Genomic DNA, 25,443 nt, shown 5'->3' with positions numbered 1-25,443 from the left:
TGGAGCATTTGAAATTATTTATCTTTTAAAGGCCGCCGGTTTAAGATAAAATATTTGACAAGTAAAAGTCAATAAAGACGTGCACATGAACATTTGCGGTCCTAACCAAATACAGGGGTACTGGCAGAGATTGTACAAATAAATATTTTCAAACATTTCACAACTACTTTAAAATGAGAAAGTGATCTACAATTACTTGGTCCAGAGGTGCTGTTTTTATTTTAAATAAAAAGTTTATGGAGAGAATAATAATTCCCCCCTGTTTGGTTGTGTTTGCTTAAATATCTCTTGATAAGTTTATATTTCAACAAGCGACATTATAAAACTGTATGTTATATTTCAATAGTTGGATATTTCAATCTTAAGACCTAGGAAGTTTAAAGGGCAATACAGTTTTCAATCTAAAAGTTAATTGTTTGAGTATTTTCGGCCAAAAATTGATTTCGTTGTGTTATTATTAGATTCGTTGAAAAGTATGTAACAGGTAAGAGAAAGCGGTTCCGACCTTATAAAATCCGACCAAAGAATCTTAAAATTTCTCGTTCGCTCGCACACTAGTTTTTATTCTAACTAGAAAAAATGGGTTTGATATTTATGCATCCCATTATAACTACAGCTTCTTATGCTGAGGTTTTTAGGAACAAAAAATTCGTTCAGGACTTTAAAATACCGTATAAGTACAAATTGACAAAAATTTACTTACCATTGAAATTCAGCTGCTGAGAGCGGATGTTATGTTTAATGCCACCAATTTTCTAAACGTAGCGACCCCAGCTTTGCTTTTTGTTTTTAAAAAATTTTTATTTATATTGTTTCTAAAAGTGTAATCTTTTTTTTTAACTTAAACATAAAGTTAAGCAATTTGTAATTATATACTTTTGTGTGTATTATAGTATCTAGTTTTTTTTTAGGCACCGTTAATAACAATTGTAAAATAATTTTATTATTGCAGTGCTTTTGAAAATTATTTATTTCTGATCAATTTCTTATTTTGAGCATAGCGTTAAGATCCTTTTAATCAATAAGATTGATACATTTTCTTACTTCTAAGTGATTTTTTATTTCTTCAAAAATTACTTAAATTCTAGACAATTTTTATTTCCAGAAGTTTGGTAACAACATAATGGGTCAACGTTGCCGACTTGATAACTCCATTTATTAGACTCCGCCACAGAATTAGGGCTAAAGGATGCCGCCTGCTGAGCTTGTTGAGGACGAAACGACTGCGTGTGTGATTTTAAAAATACTGGGAAGGCAACATGCTGTTGAATTTGTAAACTGGATGATAGTTCATTAGCAGCTAAGCCCCTTATTAGCGATTTCTCACTAACATATTTTGAAACTGTTCTTTTGGAAAGACATCGATCCTTATGGATTTTGTCTTTTTTTCGGCGAGTTAAAACTTTTATATGTCCATTAATTCCTTTTGTCTCCTGAAAAGAAAGATATTTAAAAAACCAATTTTTTGTACAAAATAGCGGTTTATTACGCTGTTAGTATATGCCCCCTTCCAGTCCAACTTATCATTTCGGTAAGATGTTTTAACATGTCCGTTCTTTTGCTTCCGCTCATAAATACTCTTTACTCGATGGTCGGTTTTTAAAATAAATATACATATATGTGTTTAAAAAAATAAACTTCAAACAATGTTCTGTTTTATTTTTGATAAACCTGAAACCTATAGAGTATAGCTTCCATTTAAAGTCGGAAGATGACTAGCTTATTAACGGAATTTAGAATCCCTAAATTCGTTTTTTGTGTTTAATCATAAAATACGAATAGATCACATTTCTTTTAATAAATAAAAATTAAAAAAAAATATAACCACACCTGAGCCTCCCTTTTGACCATTTCTCCAAAAGTGTTGCCACCAAAAATCGTACAAAAACGGTAGTTGCAAAAATTGATTCTTCAACTAAAGACAGTGCCAATAATAATTGATTGACAAAATCAATTTAATAATTTTACAAAAGCTGTTTAGTATGAAAGAGCCGTTTTCTTAGTAAAATTGTTACTTGCCTTTGAAGTGATAGTTTCATTATCGCCGAGCCTCATTTTGGATTTGGGAGACAAATCTGAAATTTTTATTTTCTCAGTTTGGAAAAGTGATAAGGAATGACTTGTGTTTTCAGTTGCGCATCGGCTGACATTTAACTCTATTTGGTTCTCAGCGTCTGTTGTAATGATATCGACATCTACATCGACATCTGCTTCTACATCTATATTTGTACTTGTTGACGGAGAACGGCTGGTACTTTCGCTTCCGGAAATAACGGCGTCCGGTGTTTTGGGGGCGTCAGCGTGTTGATCTGCGAATTTCCCTTCATCTTCAGTTGTCTCGATGTCCACTACTTCGTCGTCATCATCATTATCATCTGCATTCCTGGTCACACTGTTTGCTAAAACAGAAGCTATTGACTTCTCTGAAATACGTTTATTATAATAAAATTTGTGTAATATTAAAATTTTGCTTACTTTCTGGATTAGACTGAATTTTTCCTAAAAGTGGCGAAAAAGTCTCATGACCTACTATCTTATGGGAAGAGCCTGACATACTATCATGTGTTAAAACCGTTGTGGTTCTTGTAGATTGTTTCGGGTTGTTACAATCAGTTCGTTTCGAATCATTAGATCTGGTGTACAAGGACGTAGACACAATGGCTGTCGAAGCTACAACTGGTTTAAACGCAGAGCAATTAAGAATGGAAGGAATGTTATAATCGGGCAGGTTAAGCCCGCTGTTCGCCACTCCAGAGAGCTTACGGTTCTTTATAATGCCATAAATTGACGAATGGGACTCGTTTTTGATATTAAAAGAACAATTATCCAAAGTTCGAATTGAATTTGCATTCGGTAATGGATTATTTGTGTCTGGTCTAACCCAAGATCGCGGGCAGGAATCAAAGTCCAGGCTTGAGTCACTGTTGTCGCAGTTGGGGATTTTTCTTGAGTAAGGTTGCTGATAATGTTGGTCCTTCTGGTGCCACATGTAGTCCACTACAAAGTTCCTGGAAATTGGCATTATAGAAAGATCACGTTCATTGCGAAGGGAATGCAGAGGTGATAGGACGGTTGAGCCATGTAAATTAAAGGGAACGCCGACAGTTGCAGCTGCTACCGCCGTTACTCCAACTACAGCAGCGGCTGCAGCTACAGTACCGTAGTTGTACTGGTTGTCTATCTGCCGTTGTGGGAGCGAGGACTCCGATTCCCCGTCGACTTCCTTGTCATCTCTTTCAAAATTCGTTGGGGAGCCACATGAACTGCTGCCAACTCCCGAACTTACCGCCGTGGATGGCGTCGGTGAGCCAGGATTTCGATTATTAGTGCTGCTGCCAACAAGGCGCTTTCTTGTCCCGCCATTAAACATGGCTTTCACATCTTCCCATGCATGAATTATTTTCTCGTCGTAGTCATTTCCACTCAGAGACATGTGCCGACGCCAGGAATTAAAGTTCGCTGCATCAGGCTGAACGTACCTGTCATTAGTTGTTATGCGATGTGAGTGAAAAATAAATTTATTTGGCGAGAAAAACATGCCGCAATATGAACACTTAATGCACTTAGCCCTTGATGAATTGTAGCGAGAGGGAAGGAAGGATCCGCGGCAGCCCCAAGCACATTTGTGCTGGACGTTGAATGCGAAGTCGTCAGGAAGTCGTGGTGGTGCATTGTCGCCCAAAAAACTCTTGCATAGACGCTCCGCTTCCCTTCGGGTTATCATGCCACATCGTCGGGAACTCACTGGCATGGCGCCAGCTCTTCTCAATATTTCCAATTGCACGGGTGTACATTGTACACAAGTAATGCCCAGAGCAACTCTCCTGTTATGTATCTCGTTATAACTAAATTGTTTCAGTAATGTATTTGAGATTTGCGCCAAGCAAAGGCGCTCTTGACCTTCAATGTGCAAGGATACAATCTGCACTCCGTACAGCAAAACGGAGCTAACCTACAAATATTAAGCTTTCATTATTTAAAAATTAAAAAAAAAAATATACAATTTATTTCCGTAACAGGCTTAATTCGATTCGATGAAAAATATGTAAATGGTAGAAAGAGCGTTACCGGCCCTAAAAAGTATGTATGTACATTCTTTATTAGGATCATTGCTTCAGTCGATTTGGCCACATCCGTCTTAAAAAGCTATAAAGTTAAGATTAAGAATAGAGATTCCACAGATTTAGAAAATTACCACGCCCACCCTACTATTGAAAAACAATTTGATTTTTCGTTTTATTATTTGGCTTCCCATTTTTTTCTATATACGCACACTCTATTGCCTATAAACCGCCCAACACTGCCACGCCTACACTTTTAAGAAATGTTTTAATTCACATCCGGATTGGTCTGCTCCTTTTTGACTTTCTTATTAATGACCTTCCATTAGTAATAAAACATTCTCGTGTACTTATGTACGCAGAGGATGTTAAATTATGCAGTATAAGATTACTTATTGCCATTCGGACTTTCAATCCGATCTAGACAGCTTTGGACAGAAAAGCAGGGCTGATGATCCTGATGTTTTTCTGGATCCTAAGCTTACATTTGCGATCACCTGTTTGGAGTTCACAATACGGAGTTCACTCGGACCGCGATGAATCGGTTTAAAGAGACTTCTTTCTGTTTCTCTACGACGCCAAAATTGGGATGCATCATTTTATTACCTCCCCATTCCAACTGTTGTTAATTAAGTTAACTTCCCTAGCTAACCGTAGAGCGATGATTGGAATAGTCTTTTCTCGGTTACTGACTGCTTCCTATATCGAGTCTATCTTATCGCGAACCGAGACGCATGGGACCTGCGCGTTAAAAGAAATAAATATATATATAATATATAGTATATATATACTCCGACACTCTTCTGGTCCCCTTTTAGAAGTCACTACGTTGGGTGCTGTCCAACAGTGATTCGTCGTAGTCTTATTCAAATAGAGCATCAAAGAGGTTCCGTACGGACTGATGTCGGACATGTCGATAGCACTGGGTAATAAATTTAAAGCGCATATAATATGTAAGAACTAACATAAAATTATGCACTGAAGATTTATTTGTTTTCAGAGGATATCTTTTCATTCAGTGAAATCTTGTGTTATTCACAAAAGCACTAAAATATGAAGCTGTAATAGATATAATCAATCGCTGACCAGTGGCAAATTAAATATTGGAACATGGCATAGCAGATTTGGACACCTCTACCCAACTCAATTATCATGATGACTATGACCAATCTAAAACTCTTCGATCGTGTAACATGTAACATGATATTTTAATTTATATTTTAAGTATATAAATTCTAAACCAGGATCACTAGCTGAGTCGATCTGGCCATGTCCGTCTGTTTGTATAAAGCTATAAAGGGCTAGAGAGCTGAGATTAGGCAAGCCGATTCTAGAGACGAATTGATAGTTGGTTTTAGAAGATTGCCATGTCCAGTCTACACAAACGACCAAGCCGTCACACACCCAAACTTTTGGAATATTATTTTATTTTTTTCGATATATTATTTGGTATGCAAAATTAAAATTAAAAATTTCGGAAAATTAAAAGAAATGTGGTTGTTCACAGCACAGAAAATTAGCACGTTCGGTAATTACCAGGGAAAAAAAAATAAAATAAGACAACAGATATCCATTACTAACATAATGGGAATGCTGGTGGGAAAAATCGAGACATTTTTATACCCGCTACTCGTACAGTAAAAAGGGTGTACTAGATTTGTTGAAAAGTATGTAACAGGCAAAAGGAAACGTTTCCGACCATATAATGTATATATATTCTTGATCAATAGCCGAGTCGATCTAGCTATGCCCATTTTTCCAAATGTTGCCACGCCCACTCTAACGCCCTCAAATCGCACAAAACTCTCACTCCCACACTTTTTAAAAATATTTATAACATTTTTTAATTTTATTATTTGTCTCCAATTTCTACCGATATACCAGAAAATTTTACAATTTTCGTTAGCACTTGCACTAGCTGAGTACGGCTATCTGATAGTCGGGGAACTCAACTATAGAATTCTATCTTGGTTAAAAGTGTTTTAGCCTAAGCTCGCGACATATTGATTCTATAAATAAAATAAATAAATAAAATAAATAAATAAATAAATAAAATAAAAATCAATAAAACAAATTGTAATTGTTTGTGCCGTCCTAAAGGTTCAAATATTCCTGTTTTAAATACGTTTCAAATTTTATTGCATAACCGAACAGATAGTCATGTCAACATCAACATTTCATGTCAATTTATGTATATCATTTGAAACAGGTTTGCTTTTAATTATGGTATAGACATTTTTCTAAAGCAGTTAATTAGTTCAGTTTATAGCCTATTAATCACATCTGCAAAGTACATTACATTATGTTTAAGTAACAAAACAGAAATACTCTATTTTTAAAAAGACAACAAATTTGTGAATACTTATCCGTTCTCTGGTTGTTGTTGTTTTTATTAACGTCATGGTTTTTAGCCTTTTGTCAAACAGACATAAATCTAACCACGTAGAAAACGATTTCTCAAGGGATAGATTTGTTTTACTTGAATTGGTTTCTCCACCCTTAAAATTTTTTTAAATTGCCTAAAAATCTTAGAAGAGACCCTCAAACTAACACCAGTCCCTGAACCAAAAGACAAATTTCGACAAAGAATTGTCAGGAAACAGCCTTATCGCAATGAGCTATTAAATAAATTGTGACTGATCTATAAAGTATTCCAATCTATAAAGTTGGACATAGCTAGATTAACTCGGCTAATCATCTTAAACAAGTACATATGTATGTATATACTGGATAGGCAAACTGGAACCAAAATATACTAAATGTAATTTTATATCTAGTTTTCTGGTAATGTTTAGACATTTTGACAATTATTACATTAATATAAGTATATTTTTTAAGCTTTCGAACAGTTTAATATTCTGTAATCGTCAGTTTTAAATTAAACCATTTATAAAGGAGAAATATCCGCTCTACATACTTACACCGGCATCAGCAGTAATATACAATTAAAAATAAAAATAAATAAAAACCGTGTACTGTTATGAAGCCTTTAAATAATTTACCCACTGTTTACAATGTCAAAAACTTGAAACAATAATTTGCCCGTATTTGTTTGTTTGTTTGAAGTTAAAGTACATACGTACATGATTTATTTATATTAATCCATATAAAATAAGTAATCATATAAAAATAAGTATATAAAATAAGTAATAAGTAGAAGAGAAATTTCCTATAAAGTAGGACACAATGGACATTAAATAAACTCACGAATTACCTTAAGTTGATGTTCATGCATTACATAAATCTAAAATTGTGGGCCATGTTGTCACATTTTAGGCCACACACATTTAGGCCATTTCTGTTACATATACCATGCTAGTATACATATATATATTTACGAATTCAGACCGAGGGTTTGATAAAAAAAAAGAATGGATATTTGGATGTAATAATGGATATGTTACTTCCCCATCCTTAAGAAAAAAGCCTGTCCTCAATACATACAGGGGTATTTACTTGGGGTACAACGTTTTCTGTTACAGGGTGTATAATAGTTTGTCATGTATTGTTTCACTCAGTATGTTACTGTTTCTGGGTATGGTATTATTTCAAAAACTGGTGTTTTAATTATTTCTCTCGGAATGTGGGATATTATCAGAATTTCGTTCGTATCAGATTTAAGCCAAGCTGAAGTTTTGATATTAAGAATTTTTTCAGAATTGACATGAGTTAATGAATCGTGTTTTAAAAGTTTTGGGTTAAAGATACCTAAGCGTGTCAGTTGCAAACCAAGTTCTATGTCTTCTATGTATTCAGTGAATTGTTGTAGGTTGAAAATTACTAAGGCTAACATTTGTTCTCCTTCAAAGTTACTATTTAGATGATTGGTTAATTCAATTCCTTTATTAATGGCTTCTATTACGTGGTTGAGTTCGCTTACTTGTGCATTATTTTTAGAGATGTCACCTATTTGTTGTTGCAATTCTTTTTTATCTTCTTGATTTAAAGTGCCCAATAAGTATTTGTACATTGTTCCTATAAAATTAGCGAGACCGCGTTTACTACGTTTTGCAATTCTTATACCGTTCATTTCTCTGTTATGTTTTTCTGTTAGATACTGAATTTGTGGTAGAGTTTCAAAGATTTGAGTTTGCTTGATAAGTTCTTCATAAGTGTTTTCGGTTTTAGTTAAATTAACAGAAGAGTAGTGATATTCATAGTTTATTGGTAAATCTAATGATCCGGTTTGAAAGATTAGGTTACCGTTTTTGGCCTGGATAGGTGTTACTTCTAAGTATTGTGTGCTAATTGTCGATAGGAGGCATAACATGAGTATCATGCTCGGGAGTAGGCCTGGAATTATCGTTATTATATTTACTTTTATTCATTTTCTTTTTCTTTTTAAACTTAGATTTATAGTGTATTATTTTTCTACCTCTATTTGTTTCTTCAAAATGTTTTTCGTCTATTTGTCGTAAATTTCATGTCTTTTTGAATGGGTTAGTCGTTTTTGAATTACCTAGAGGGGATTCTCTGATATTGGTGTCTATACTGAAGTCTTGTCTAGTTTCATTAAGTTTGTTAATTTTGTTCACTTTATTTTCTTGTGTGTTATAGGAAAGGGTTCCTGCAAAAATAAAAATGTCTGCTGGTGTTCGACCAGTTGTGTTGTGTTTTGTTTTGTGATTGTATACGTAAAGTATTTTTTCGAATTTTGTGAATTGGTTTCCGGGTTCATTTTCGCTTGATATTATTCTTAATTTTTCATTAACGGTTTTATGAAATCTCTCGATGTCAGAAATTCCATTTTTACTTGTTGTTATATTTAAGTTTACCCTTTCTGAATCTAACCAGAGTTTAAGTGCGATGCACATGAAAGCGGAGTCTTTGTCGGCTTTTATTTCTATGGGTTTACCCATGTCGTTGAATATACGTAAAATAGCTCTTTTAGCTTCAAGCTAGTCTCTACTGTTTACTTCTATCAGGGAGGCGTATTTAGAATAAATGTCAATACATGATAGGAATTGTTTATTGTTTATTAAGTAGAAATCCATGACATATTTGTCTCTGGGGCTGAAGGCTTCTGTTGAATGTTCTGTTTGAATTTCTATTAGTTTGTTACTGGTTTTCATGGTTTTAATGAAATTGTCGGGACTTATGATTTGAATATAAGCATTTTAAAATATCTGAAAGTCGATTTCATTAGGGAAGTAAATAACACTTTTCTTATTACAGAAGTATTCTTTAATTAAGTCTTTAGCAAGGGTGTCGCTCATTTCTTTATAACTGATTTGTATTCTAGTTTTGTGGAAATATTTTATTATCTGGACGTCGTCAAAATTGTCTTTTATGAATTCGAATTGTCTGTTATAATAATTAAGGGGCCTTTCTGTTATTGGAATGTGATTTTGGTTATCTTCTGATGCACTATGTATAGTAGCTGCTGTGGGGAAGGGAGATTGGGTCATTTTCTCCTAGGAAGTTTTCTTGAATTTGAATTCTGGATAGAGCATCCGGAACATGATTTTTTTTACCAGGTAGGTATTGAATATTATAATCGTATTCGTTAAGTTTTATCTTCCATCTCTGTAACTTCATGTTAGGGTCTTTTATATTGTTTAGCCATACAAGTGGCCTATGATCGCTTAATATGTCGAATTTTCTACCGAATAGGTAAGATCTAAAATATTTTGTTGCCCATACTATAGCTAATAGTTATTTTTCTATTGCTGAATAGTTTAAATCGTGTTCGTTAAGAGTTCTGCTTGCATAACAAATAGGTTTGTGTTCTTGGGATAATACAGCGCCTATAGCTATATTACTTGCGTCTGTCGTTAATGAGAATTTCTTTTCTCAGGGTATATCAGGATTGGATCGGACGTAATGAGTACTTTAAGTTTCTCGAAGGCGGACATGTAGTCATTACCTTTTGTCTTAATTATTGCTCCTTTTTTCAATTTAAGTGTCATGGGTTTTGCTATTTTTGCAAAATTGGGAATGAACTTACGGTAGAATCCGCAGAGTACAAGGAAAGATTTTATTCCTTTTGTAGTTTTTGGGATAGGAAAATTAACAATTGCATTTATTTTGTTAGGGTTTGGTTTTATACCGTCTGTCGTGATAATGTGACTGAGAAATTCTTTTTCTTTCTTCAGAAATTCCCATTTATCAAGTTGCCATTTTAGATTTGCTGATCGTAGCTTATCAAATACCCTTTTCAATGACATTATGTGTGACATTATTATGTGAAGTCGAGTAAACGATAATATCATCTAAGTAGACTAAGCGATCCTTATAGATTAAATCTTCTAGAAGGTTGTTCATGCAACGTTGAAAGGTTGCTGGTGCATTTTTCAAACCGAAAGGCATACGAGTATATTCTTAATGTCCATGTTTTGTTGAGAATGCGTTTTTGGGTATTGACTGTTGGTCCATTTTAATTTGATGGAAACCTTTAGCTAGATCAATAGTTGTGAAGTATTGACAGCGTCCAAGCTTGTCTAATATTTCATCCATTACGGGAATAGGGAATTTGTCGTCAATGGCTATTTCATTGAGGTTACGAGGTAGTCTATGACTAATCGAAATTTTGGTTTGCCAGAAGCATCGCTTTCCTATGGAACAATTTGAAACAATAGGGGGATTTCGATTTCCTAATTATTTTTTGTTCTATCATTTCATTGATTTGTTTATTAACTTCTTGGTCAAATGCTTGGGGGTATTTATATGGTTTTTTATAGATAGAGTCTTCGTGCTTTGTATGAATAGAGTGTTTAATCGTACTTGTGAAATTTTCACCTTCTTTGTACTGAATATCACTGTATTCGAGCAAAACGTGTGAAAGTTGTTCCCTTTCTTCAGTATTTAGATGTTCTAATCTGAATACGTTGGATTCTCTTAACTCGTCGCTTAAGGCGTAGTTAGAGGATGTTACTAGAAGGGCCTCTACTATGTAAGGGGTAATAAGAGGATTTTCCTCAGATTCAGAAGATTTGAGACACTCATTGGTAGTCTTGGATTCTTCCGGATTAGATGGCTTTGGCTCATCTGGTTTTAAGTGGGGTTTCCGCTTAATTTTACGGAGGGTTTTCTCCTAATAATATATCATATTTTTTTGAGAAATTGTGAATAAGCAATGTTTGTTTAGTCGGACAAAGTTAGCTTGAATGCAATGAAACGCTCTGGCTCAATACTATAGTGCCATTTATAGTGTGGACTTTCATTTTAGAGAATTTTATTGGGAAATTAAAAAAATGTTGTTTCATAATATTGATAGACGAACCAGTGTCTACCAGGCATTTGAGATTAATATTATTTAATTTAATTTTTTGGAATGGATTACCTACTCCTCTGGATCGCTTTCTGATTCCGAGGCTGGTTGAAGAAAATTTTCGCTTGTGTCCATTTTGTATTGACACACTGCCATTTGACGGGAGGGTTTGGTGCCTTACTATTTTGTTGTGGGTAATTTAAAGGGTTCTGGGCTCTACCCTGATTTAACTTTTGCTTAAATTCATGCATAACCTGCTGGTTTGATACAATAGGTATTAAATTATTGTGGAGATTTGATATATTTGTGTTGTGCATAACATTATTCGCGAAATCTTGATAATTTCCTTTATTCTTAGAAGTTTGGGGTGGATTTGTGTTAGGATTGGAGTTATTTTGGTGTTTCGTTCGGTCATTGAAGGTTATTTCGTATACACCTTCTTGTTGCTATTTGTTAGAATTTTTTATACTGTCGTTATGTCATGTCTAGCAAGGGTCGTAAATAACCTATCGGGCAATTTTCTCATGATCACATCTTTAACTGTGTTGTTTAATGCATTTCTGTATTTGACGTTCTGTTGTTGACGTTATTTTCTAGCATAAGCTTATTTGATATTGTGAATGATTTAGTTTCTAATTCTTCGACGAAACTTACGGATTCTTCCGTTGAAGGGTGTATTGTAAAGGCGACGGAGTAATTCTTCACATGGTATTTGCGTTTTATATTCGCTGATGAGTGCGTTCATTAGAGTTGGCCAGGTTGTTGCTCTAGATAATTGTGACACTCGTTGGGCATCTCCTGCGAGCTGCATCTCTATTGTGCTGAGGAATACATGTTTTTGTCTGGGGTCCGTTGTTGGATACAGTTTGAGTATGAACTCTACCCTTCGTATAAAGGCACTTGGGTGTCTCCACTGAATGAAGGTATTTGCCTAATTTGATCTAAGGCTTGATTCAAGTGGGATTCTCATAATAGTTGGATTTGTTCGGTTGCCATGGTTGATTTTGTTTCTGTAGACTCTTTTGGTTTTTTGTTTTTACACTTTTATTAATCGTATGCAGTAGGTTGACTATTGTGTGACAACCACCGACTATACGTAGTTCTTTTGCGGATAAATAGAGTTTATTGTATTACGATTTACGTTACGCTTATGGTAAGATACGCTTGGTCATACAAGGATCTTTTGTCACTAGATTGATATTTGTAAGCGAGTCGTACAACTTTTTCTTTTTATCCTACCGACTGCGTCACTTACGAATTCAGACCGAGGGTTTAATAAAAAAAAAAACACGATTGAGTTTTATATTTTATTAAACCTTTTTATTTATTCCATTTAAGGAAAGAACTAGAGCCATTTGATTATCACTAAGTTGGAAGTTTAAATCGGCTTTAGCGGAGTTATCGCGGTTGATAACGTACTCAGTACTAAACTGCTGCATGGAAGCATGCTTGCTGATTTATAGGCAATTTGGGGTAGCCAAAGAGCGAAGAGAGTTGGGTTGTAAACCTCTATTTTCCTGTTGGAAGAGAGTCTTGTCCTGGGATAAGTGCGTAGGCGTAGGTGCCGATCGCGAAAGTTTATTATTTCAGTTGGCTCGCCAAGTGGTCGAATGCAAATGATTAGGGGACGAGAGTCTGTGTTTATAAAGGCGGCAAGTGTCTATGTTTATGATAAGGCGACAAGTGTCTATGTTTATGATTTGCGATCTGTGAGAAAGGAACATGACGCTGTGTCCAAGGTTAATCGAAGGGCTCTCGTTCTTTGATTACATTTTGTGCTTAGACTTAGATATTTTGTGTTTATACATTAATGTGTGTATATGAGCTTATACTAGTGTATGTTGCTTATAATTATCTTATGGGGAGTTGTGGGTGTAATAATGAATATGTTAGTATATGTATGTATATATGTAGTTGCACATATGTATATAGTTTTACTCTATGAGGAACGGGTATAGCAAGAAGATGCTAAAGTCGAGTTTCTCCACCCGTTACTCAGCTACTGATAGTACAAAAAGAAACATATTTTGAAAAATATAGTTTAGTTCCTTGACTGTTAGATACCTCTTACTCAGCTAATGGGAGGAGTACGTAGGCATAAACTAGAATTTGGAAAGTAAACTAAATTTCAAAAGTGTAGGCGTGACAAATTTGTGCGGTTTTTGGGAGTCATAGTTTATTAATTTCATTATTATTGTAGTGCCAAATCTTTATGATTACCAGAGAAAATTGATAACATTATAAACGCATTTATTTTTTTAATATTCCTGCTGACATTAACCTACATACATTTGTTTTTTAAGAAGACGCATTAGACTGGGTGGCACGCCTCTATTTTGGGACGAACTTTTCTAAAGATTTTTATAAAGTTTGAAATATAATGGCGCAATATTGCCCATGTTAAGAAAATTCAGCGAAGTATTTATACACAATTTAAATATATTTTCTGTGAGCTCGCTAAGACGTTTTTAAAACGTTTCAAAACGTGGATAAATCTTCTCGAAAATAATAAAAACAAAGCTCTCTTGCATACTGAAAATTTTAAAGTACGTACGTGATTTGACCTTTGAGGCGTTTGGCAGTTTTCCATCCCATCAAATTGAGCCACTGATAGGGAAGTCATTTGAACACTTTTATTTAAAGCCATTTAAAAACGCTGTGGAAATATTTTTTTAATAAACATTTTGTTAGCATATTCTTAGCCATAGGCGATCTTAACAATTCAAGTCAGGCATAACTATACTAGCATTACACGTTGATGTGTATGCGTAATTGAGTGAAGTGGTATACATTTTAGATCAAAGTGGATAAATATTGTAATACTTAAAATAAAGAAAAACTCATTAAAAATAAGTTAACATTATTATAATTAAGAGAACAGGAAATTATAATTATTTTTACTAAAAAAAAAAAAAAAAGTATGGAAAGTTTATGCTTCTCTGCTTTTGCATTTATAAAAAATGCACTACTCAACAAGGCTTAGATGCTTTTTCTGTTAATATAATTAGTAATCAATTTGAAATCAACGACCCGAAAGCTTTTTGACTGGTCTATCACATAAAATGTTATGTATAGATTACTTGTAATCAATAAATTAGGGTAGTTGCAATAAGTGCACCAAGATAGTGTAAAATAATAATATGAAAAGAAATCGAACACTCTTTTAAAAGTGTGGATGTTAAACTCATGCACAGTTTATGCATATTTAATCTCTATTTTAAAATTCCCGATATCACAAAAGGGTATAAAAACTGCACTATACTGAAACTTTGATTTCTTTTATATTATTTTAATTATTTTCCGATTGTTCCAATGTTAATCAAGTTAAAATCGAATCTATGAATTGCAAAATACCGAAATACAACAGTTTAAGATCAACTTCAACAAAGATACTTCCAGCCCGTTCCGACTTATAAATAAAATAAATACAATAAAAATTGGGCGTTATGAAAGTTTAAAACTGAGAGACTAGTTTGTGAAGAAACGTACAGACGGAAATAACTTAGTCTCCTTTACTGCGTTGCAAATGTCTATTTTGGTCTTGTTGTCCCAGTAATTAAAAACTTGCTTTAAGTTGAGTAACCCACATTTTTATACATTAGACAAAGTATTTCAAAGTATTGCCACGGCTATATACCATTTTAGTAAATATTTTTAGAAATACAACTGTATCGTATAAAAAACAAGATAGAATGCTATAGTCGAGTTCCCTGACAATTACATACTCAGCTAGTGAAAGTGCAAACGTGAAATTTCAAAATTTTCTGAAATATCGGTAAAAAGTGGGAAAAAAATATTAAAATGCAAAAAAATTAAAAGTGTGGGCGTAAGAGTTTTAGGCGGTTTGTGGGCCTTAGAGTGGGAGTAGCAAAATTGTTGGGCAAATCTATAGAAATTTACAAGATACATATATAAAAAGTGAAAAATATCAAAAAATTTTACTCTACGAGTAACGGGTATAACAAGAATATATCCTTCAGCGGCAACGATCTGAAACAGAATTGCTCAGCGTGGGCGTCACTAGAATAAGCATATCTAATCTCAACTTTCTATTTTTTATAGTCAGTTCTCAACATCGTGACAAAAATATTTATACTTAATAGGGTCGGAAAGAATTCCTTTTGCATACTTATAAAGAAAGGTACATGTTTCTTTAAAACTGAAAGACTAGTTTGCGAAAAATCGTACAGACTGAACTGACTGAAATCAATATACCCTCAGCAAGGGTATAAGGAGGGAAATTTTCTAAATACATTAGTATTAACTTATACTACAAATTTATTCGTAACGTGAAAACTCCCTTATTCAATTATAGAATGCGTGTGAATAGCATAATTGAAAAGGAGCCTGTCCCTGGAGACCATTTCGTTAGAGATAATAAGGTTAGCAAAAAAGTTATAAAGTACAGATTGTTAGGCTTAATGCCTTTGTTACTACATGCCCACGCTTAAATTGCAAACGGCAAGCGAAACAAATGATTACGGTATTCCTTAACTTCTGGGGAATCCGAGGGTTGAACGAATTACAAACCAGTGAGGTAAATAATGACAAAATTATGTTAGTATTTAGAAAAACGGCAGATTGCTAACAATCTGGCAGATGTACTCAAACTTCCGATCAAAATCGAGTAAGCAGGGACGAGTGCCTGAGGTTTAACGCATTAAAGGCGGGGTTGTTTGCAAGAGTGAGCTTCAAACATTTTTTTAACATTCACATTTCACATACTATTTATATACAGCAATATAGAGCGTTATTTAATCTAAACTTTCTAGCTTTCATAGTTCCTCAGACTCTTACATACGGGCATGGCCAGATCGTCTCGGCTATTGATCCTAATCAAAAATATATGAGATTGGTGTATACGAAATTAGAACATTAAAAATTATTAAAAAGTGAGAACAATTATATAAATCACTGGGAACGGAAGGCCTGTAGTGACGAATCGCACCGGGAGAGTATTCCAAGGCGACTACATACATATACATACACTGAGGAATGAAAATATTTTAAATGAATCAAACTTGGAATTATAAATATCATAAATCATAATCATAAGTATAATTTTAAATCGTCCTTTCAACGATATATAAAAAAAGTGGAACAGCTTCAGGGTTTCAGGAGCTATGTCAGTATGAGACTTAGCTATTTATAGATTTTGTTCGGGAATTGAAAACTCGCGTTATACGGAAATACACCAAAATGTGAGTATTTTTTGAATGGGTCAATCGGATTTTAACAATTGAGGTGTCCATCGATGCGAATTTTAAACAAGAAGATAACCACCGGACAACCACAGCAGACTGTCACATACTCTTCTGGACCTCTTCGTCACTACGTAGACAGCCACTGTGATATCGAACAGTAGCCGTCGGACGAAAAGGAAATAAATAGAAAAATCTACATCGATTTTTTTATTGTAAGTATGAAGATATGATAATTAAATCTGTAAGCTTGGACAATAAAAGGTGCAAACCGCATTTGCAACGTGAATTCAATTATCCCTAATTAATTTGAGTGGTTGTTTACTCCTGGGAGTGCCTCAAACTTTCACTTCAATTGCTTGTCCAGGTTTCATATTTCAAATGGGAAGTGTGTACTCGTCATCCAATTGTACATATACGCCTATTAAAATCGAAAACGATTACGTTTTGCAAGTTCCGGGGGTTGATTTCAGAAGCATATGCCTTTTGACGATACAAATTCAGATACTGGGGTAGATAAAAAATGGACTAAAATACCCACTGATGAGTTGGCAATAATTCGCTTGACTGGGTACTGTCAACAGGCAAATAATAGGTGTTCTATTTGAGGGCGGGCAAACTTTACAACTCAGCTTGTCGCTGCTGGTACCGGTCCCAGTGATGGCCTTTTGTTTACACGTAAAACGTCATGCATATTTAATTGGGTTAAATTGCTTGACGATTAACATTTGAAAATGAAATGTGCGGATAATTGAGTTTACCTTGACTAATTATTTTTGCTTTTGAGGCTAACGGCTTGCATCCGTGAAACAGTAAATGTACTAAATTACTAGTAACTCCCAAGTGAGCTCAATTTTCAATATTGCTTTAATGTGAGAACATATATTGTTTTTAAAATGCTTTCATTTTGCAATGAAAGTTAATAAATAAAACTTCCTATTTTCGTGGCAATTCACTTAGATTAACGTGTTTATAAGTTTATAATATTTATACGAAACAGGTTTTCGTTTCTAAACTTATAATAACATACAAATAGCGTCCACCAGGATCATAAGCTTTGTCTGTTATTAACGCCAAGAATTTAGAAGCAATAAGAGCTTTTTTTTACTGGCATGCTCGTCAAAATTTCCAGAAATCACTTATTAGCGATTTTTAAGACTTGGTTAGAATGAAAATATAGCTTTTACTGGTAAGCGATAAACTTTTGCCGCGGCCTATATACCATTGCAGTAAATATATTTGGAAGTACAACTGTATCGCAAACAAAAACAAGAATATACCCTTCAGTGGCAATGATCTGAAACATAATTGCTCAGCGTGCGCGTCACTAGAATGTCTAATCTGTCAACCAATCTCACGAGTAATGGCAAGTGCTTAATAAGGTTCCTTCCTTAATTCCTTAATTATACCCGTTACCGTAAGGTAAAAAAACCTTAAGCAATACTCTACTTCTAATCCGTAATCTAAACTAATCCCTAATAGAAAAAACTTAAAATAATATCACAAAATAACTAAGTTCCATTTAATTAACTTATTAAAAGGGATAATAACATTTTCAAAATAATTATGTAAGACTTAAAACATTCTAATCACTACTAAATAGTAAATGGTAACAATCATTGGAATCAATGGAAATCATCATAAATTGGTAACATTATAAAATATTCAAAATAAGACTAAATATTATAAGAGTATATGTAAATACGAATAAAAAAAATATATACAATATAAATATATTTTTTTTAATAACATAACCGCTTTATTACAAAAATTTTTTAGTTTAGCCTTTTCATGCATTTTCTATTGAAGTGTGTCGAATTAGAACATTTTTGATATTGTATATTTATATTTGAATAAATAATCAAAGTTGAAATCAGCACTTTTGTTTGTTATAGGTTCAATCGTCACTAGTTAATACCTAAGAGGTGTTTTTGTTTCATAGCAAAAGTTTTTAAAGGAATATTTTAAGTAAGTTTTCAAATTACCATATAAAATTGATTTTTATATCCGTTATTCGTATAGTAAAATGGTATACTAGATTCGTTGAAAAATATGTAACAGGTAGAAGGAAGCATTTCCGATCATATAAAGTATATATATTCTTGATCAGGATCAATAGCCGAGTCGATCTGGTCATGTCCGTCTGCCCGTAGGAACGCCCCGATCTCAGGAACTATAAAAGCTAGAAAACTTTCTAGCTTTTAAGAAAGTTTAATTTAAGGAGGTTAAGCAGAGACATACCCGCGCCGCAATATTGTTTCCAAATGTTGCCACGACCACTCTAGCGCCTACAAACCGCTCAAAAAATGTTTTGAAATTTTACCAGTTTATTATTTGTCTTTCCAATTTATATATCCTAATCTAAAAGCCGCCCACAACTTTCACACACTTTTGAATTTTTGTATATATTTTTAATTTTTAATATTAATATTTTTTTTTGCCAATTTTTATCAATATACCATAAAGAATGTTGAACTTTTTCGTTCGCTCTCGCACTAGCTGAGTAACGGGTATCTGAAAGTCGAGAAACTCGATTATACCGCTTTCTCCTGTTTTTCATTTAATTGTCGTTTTTCCCTATTTCTGTCGATATTCCAGAAAAATGTGAATATTTCAATTTAGCACGTTTACTAGCAGAGTAGCGGGTATCTGATAGTAGGGAAACTCGGCTGTAGCGTTCTCTCCTGCTTATATTTGTAGTTATAGAATTCAATGTAGCAATAGAAAAGAATCTGTGACAATTTTTTTTGGGGTTTAAGACACTAAAGACATTAAAGCCGCCACACAGACTCGCGTAACCCTTCTATTTGTTACATACATTGCAAAGAATCTTATATACCATTTATCTCTATAAATATGGTGTATAAAAATGTTGTTAAAAATGTTGCATCGTTTACAATTACATATATGTAGGGTCACTTACCGACTTCATTTTACTATACTCGTATAGTCGCTTTGCATTATTTTAAACAACGATGAGCACTCCCGCCGTTGTTAACGCAATTTTTTGTATTAATACAAACCACTTTCTTTGTTTGTCCTAACATTTGTTATATAGCTTTATGAAAAAACTAAACTATTAATTTGTTTGTTTTAAACATTCTCTCCAATGTTATGATATATTTGATATGCGTATTTTTTTTCAATGCGTAATCATTCTGATTATTGAAGTTACATCTTTTATCTTAGATACAAGAAAGGTAACACTCGATTTTTATTAAACAATTTAACACACGACCGTTACTTTCTCTGAGGACTAGATTATTGCAACACGAAAAAGGTGCGAAAACTGAATGAGAAACACCATATTCGTTGGTATTGACATCGTTTAAGGAAAAAGCGCAGGAGTGAGAAACCGATACCGAACCAGCTTGTGAAGTTCTAAGATCAAAATACTCTTGACCGCTTATCAGCCAATAAGAGACCGAAAGCAAATGATACACCACAGAAGAAAAGGAATATATATATATACTAGAAAAAACAAACCAATACGAATCAACCTATCCCAATTTCGAGGGCGTTACCAAAAGTACGCGCCTGCGCTATTCTGTAAATAAAAGTTGCCATTTTAACCCTGTGTTTCTACAAGTATGTAGCGAAAATTGAAACGTTTGAACTGTTGAATGTTGTTTTTAATTTAATTAACTTTACCAATGAATTTAGGTAACGATAATTGAATTTAATTAGCATGTTAAAGCATGTGTGTGCAGAACATGAGTTATTTTTCTCTCACAATCCATGTATAACTGACATTTTAAAGCAGCGCTTTAATACAAAAGTATTATTAACATTCATGAAATGGCTGTAACTGTTCTAGGAAAACACAAGATTGAATGCTATAGTCGAGTTCCCCGACTACCAGATACACGTTACTCAAGTACTGAAAGTGCAAAAGAGAAATTTCAAAATTTTCTGGAATATCGGTAGAAATGTTAAAAAAGTTCAACATTTTTTAAAAGTGTGGAAGTGAGAGTTTTGTGCGGTTTGTGGGCGTTATAGTGGGCGTGGCTAAAAGTATTTTGGCAAATACATAGAAATTTACAATATTTATTTAAGAATTAAAAAATATCACATTTTTCAAAAGTGTGGCGTGACAGTTTTGTGCGGTTTGTGGGCGTGGCAACATTTGTAAACAACTTGCGCTGCGTCTATGTCTCTGGAAGCATAATCTCAACATTCTAGCGTTTGTAGTTCCTGAGATCGAGGCGTTGATACGGACAAACGGACAAGCGGACGGATGGACATGTCCAGATAGACTCGGCTATTGATCCTGATCAAGAATATATGTACATAATCTCAACATTCTAGCGTTTGTAGTTCCTGAGATCGAGGCGTTGATACGGACAAACGGACAAGCGGACGGATGGACATGTCCAGATAGACTCGGCTATTGATCCTGATCAAGAATATATGTACATAAATACCTTATATGGTCGGAAACATTTCCTTCTGCCTGTTACATACTTATCAACGAATCTACTATACCCTTTTACACTACGAGTAACGGGTATAAGAAGATAGAATGCTATAGTCGAGTTCCCCGACTACCAGATACCTATTAATCAGCTTGTGGGAGTGCGGACGAGAAATTTTCAAATTTTTCTGGCATACCGATGGAAAAACAACAATTAAATGAAAACAAATTTAAAGGTGTTTTAAAAGTGTGAACGTGGCAGTTTCTGAGCGTTATAGTGGACGTTGCAAAATACTATTTGGCAAATCGATAGAATTTACAAGGTTAATAATAAAATGAAACTATATCAAAATATTTTTTTTGTTTATTAATAAGTGTGGGTGTGCAATGAGTTTTTTGGCAAGACTAATAAAAAAATTTAAATATATCAAGACATTTTCCAAAAGTGTGGGCGTGGCAGTATTGGGAAGTTCGTTGGAAATTTACAAGACTAATACAAAAAGAAAAAATATCAAAACATATATTTTAAAAGTGCGGTTTTAGGCGGTTTTGTTGGGTGTTAGAGTGCCCGTGATAACTTTTGAAATCAAACTTGTGACGCGTCTAGTCTCTGGAACCTGATTTAATTCACTTTCGAGCTTTTATAGTTTTTAAGATTGCAACGTTCATACGGGCAGACGGACATGGCCAGATCGACTCAGAAATCTATACTGCTCAAGAATATATACATATACACTATACTTTTCAACGAATCTGGCCTAGTATTCAGGCCATACAACGGGCGTCCAATAAAAATAACTTCATATATAAGTGCGCACAAAATTTTAGTAGCTAAATTTTGTTCGAAGCCTTTGGACAGTAGTATTTAAGGCGACAAAAAAAAAAATGGTAGGTACCGTCAAAAAAATACATAATTTTATACATTTATTTTTTTTTTCTTAACATTGAATAAAATCTGAAAATGAGTTTTGATCATTCATAAAAAATGCTGCAGCCATAGCAACTACTATAGCATTAGTTTCAATATGTTTATTTACCATATCCTTGTTTACATTTGAGTTCTTAATAGTTATGTATTTTGGTTTAACCGGTGAGACCGTAAATGTGCGGGAGACCAAGATGTATATGACTGACATATGTGCGTCAAGCTAGCGTCAATGAGTTAGCGGCGATTATGGAACAGTGAATTTGTAACATGGGGACATTTCGTTGTTAAGCGGTGAATTCAACAAAAAAAATGCAAATATGTTAAGATAAAAGATCTATTTCTCTATATGCGACTTAAGTTTAAAGGGATCAAGAAAGTATTTAAAATATGCAATTGAAAAATCGGTTTCCCACTTTTAAGGAATATCTCATCTCGCAAAGCGTGTTCCAAAATGAACGCTAGAGCACCTTGAAGGACATTTCGGGAAAAATTAAAAAGAAATTATCTACGAATTTTGAGATAATATCATAACAGTGGGTCAGGCTATAAACCAGTCCATACATAAGAGAGCACCTGAAATTAATTTTATTTTGTGGTTAATCACAGATCATGTTCCGGATTACCATGCTTATAGGTTTAAGTAGGCCTAATTAAGTAATGATCCTAAAAAAATTCATCAAAAAATTATTCACAATTTTCCATGAAAATCACAGTGCGAAGAGTTTAAAGGTATTTGAAAATGCCGGCATCTCTAATACAAGTACCACAGCCAATTCAGCCAATTTAAGATTTCTGATGTGTGTTAAATTAGCGTCGATGAATTGACGGCGATACGGAACGGTGGAATCTGTAACATGGGGATGTTTTTTATTTATTTATTTTTTCGGTATTTGGAAGTGAATTCCGAAAAAATACAAATGCAAAAGTGTTAGGAAAAGAAAGATCTAACTATCTATGTGCGACTTATGTTTATAGGACTCAAGAAAGTATATAAAATATGCAATTAAAAAATCGGCGACCCACTCTTTAATATCTCCACTCGCAGATCGAGTTCCAAAATGCACGTGTTCCTTAGTAACAGTGGGAGGACTTTAAAAGCATTTAAAAATGGCGCCTTCTCTAGTTCAAGTACCACAGCTAATCCATGTCATGAACCGCCTCATTAACAGTAAGATTTCTACACTAACATCAAATATTTATTACTCTGTTCATATAGCGTGTTCCAAATCGCACGGTAGCTTAAAAGTTTTGTGATTTTATTAATTATTTATGCAAACATTTTCATTACAGTTTGATCTGTCTAATAAACATTCCGATAGTTGGCGCTAAACAGTACTGGGCAAACTATACATTCTAAAATTCATTCATTCTACTAAACAAACCGCTTCTTAATATGTAGCATCTTAACGAGAGCTGCAGCTACGAACACGTCTGTGAACACAGTAATTAATATTTGTAGTTAGGTCTTTTATACATGTATGTTGCCTCTTGTCTAGCACAGCTTCGAACACGATGAATGTAAAAACACGTGTCGTTATAGAAATGTGCCATTTCCTCCAAAAGTGTGGATCAAATTGTAATGAAACTTTTCGCATAAATAATTATTAAAATTAAAAAACTTTTAAGATACCGTGCAAAGTGAAACACGCTCTGTAAGCGTAGTTATAAATATTTAAAGTTAGCACTGAACTCTTATTGTTGATAAAGCGGCTCATAACATGGATTGGCTGTGGTAATTGTATTAGAGGAAGCGGCATTTTTAAATGCCTTTAAACTCCTCCCATTGTTTCTCGATTTTCTCGAAAACTGGATAATTTTTTGATGCTTTTTCCAGGATCATTACTTACAGGATTAGGCCTCCGGAACACGCACTGTGAACAGCCACAATATAAAATGGCATTCAAGGCTTCATTTATGTATGGGCTGGTTCATAGCTGAACCCACTGTTATGACATTATCTCAAAAACTGTTGATAATTTTTCTAAGAAATTTTCCTGAAATGTCCTTAAAAAAAAAGTCCTTTATTGTGGTTTAGCGTGCATTATGAAACACGCCGTTTTGATCGACCGTTTATCGACGTTTTGATGCATACATGTATATAAAATAAATAAATAAAAAACGTCCGCACCTTCCAATTTCAACCGTTCCTTCGTCTCCGCTTATCGACGCTGGTTTGATGCACATGCTTAACATAGTGAATTATTTTTTGGGACTGTTTCTGCCTGAATACTTGGCTTTTATATGGATTGGGCAGGGTACTTAATTGAAACAGATATGCTCCGATGTTTTTGTATATGCTAACATTTTTTAGCTATGACTTAAACACATTTATACACATCGCATATTTAAAATAATTTCATTGTTAGATTTTTCTATTTTATTATCGATTAGATTGAGTACTTGCGTAAACATTAAGATGGTAACTCAAAACATCTGCAAAGAGCGTGATGGCAACTCCCTATATGTATAGAAATAAGGATGGCAACATCGTTTAACAGGGCATTCATTGGTGGTGTTTACGTGGGAAATTAAAATAGTCGTGGGAATTTTACATGAACGAAATTCTTTCCAGTTTTTGTAGAGTTTTAGCTATTTTAAGTTTATTTGTAAATTGGTTTTAGTCTTGGTTTCAGAGCTCTATTATCAATTAGTATATTGAATAAAATGATGGTAAGTCTCCTTTTAATGTACATACATACACAAAACTAAAGATATTAAAAGGACTTTTTATTTAAAAGCAGTTGAACGTGCATCTAATTCAGCACGTCCAAATAAAAGATTTTAAGAAGTATGAAAACCAGAAATGGTAGTGGTCAAATCATAAATTCTATCAGCATGCCAACAATTTTCCGAATCGACCTTTCGTTAAAACGTTAGGAGTTGTCAATTTAATCGTAGGAGTTTCTGGAACAACAGAGGGTCAAAGGGAGCAGATAACCCTGACCAACAAACTGCGACAACGAAAAATTTTTCATCATATTTTATTGTAAATTAAAATATATTTTACTTCAAAATACATATCCATCTAACTCATAAAAGTACACAGTCGTTAATAAAAAAATAATGCTGTAAAAATATAACATTGTTGCTTTTGATAATTTTGCCTCCTGCTAATATTCGTTCTTTCGAAAGTATGTTTAAGGAAGCGTTTCCGACCATATACAAATTCCTAATCAGAATTACTCTTAGAGTAAAAGCGTATACTAGATTCGATGAAAAGTTGTAACAAACAGTATATATATTCTTGATCAGGATCAATAGTCGAGTCGATCTGGCCATGTCCTTCTGTCCGTATGAACGTCTCGATCTCAGGAACTATAAAAGCAAGAAAGTTGAAATTAAGCATGCAGCTTTCAGAAACATATACGCAGTTTGTTTCCAAATGTTGCCACGCCCACTGTAACTCCAACAAACCGCCGAAAACCACACGACCACACTTTTTATATATATTTTTTAATTTTATATAAATTTGCCAAACAACTTTTTGCCCACTCCAACGACCACAAACCGCCCAAACCTCCTTTGGAAAATTTTAATTTTTTTTAAATTGTATTTTTCACCAATTTCTACCGATTATTTTCGTTCGCACTTCCACTAGCTGAGTAACGGGTATCTGATAGTCGAAAATG

At 33.9% G+C, this 25,443-nt stretch overlaps 1 protein-coding gene across 1 annotated transcript; it reads right to left on the bottom strand.

Moving 5' to 3' along the window:
- Positions 1–958: 958 nt before the first annotated feature.
- On the bottom strand, positions 959–24,051 carry LOC6555833. Its single transcript, XM_026983365.1, has 6 exons — positions 23,943–24,051; positions 21,924–22,034; positions 13,826–13,927; positions 2,476–3,952; positions 2,020–2,423; positions 959–1,433 (listed from the first exon to the last, which is right to left on the bottom strand). Exons 3-6 carry the CDS (start codon positions 13,916–13,918, stop codon positions 1,074–1,076), a joined length of 2,334 nt encoding a protein of 777 aa, XP_026839166.1. The 5' UTR covers positions 13,919–13,927; positions 21,924–22,034; positions 23,943–24,051; the 3' UTR covers positions 959–1,073.
- Positions 24,052–25,443: the final 1,392 nt, after the last annotated feature.

This window comes from Drosophila erecta, unplaced genomic scaffold, assembly GCF_003286155.1.
Source record: "Drosophila erecta strain 14021-0224.00,06,07 unplaced genomic scaffold, DereRS2 tig00000294-arrow-arrow-pilon, whole genome shotgun sequence".
NCBI lineage: Eukaryota > Metazoa > Arthropoda > Insecta > Diptera > Drosophilidae > Drosophila > Drosophila erecta.
This window is presented reverse-complemented; position numbering and strand designations above follow the sequence as displayed.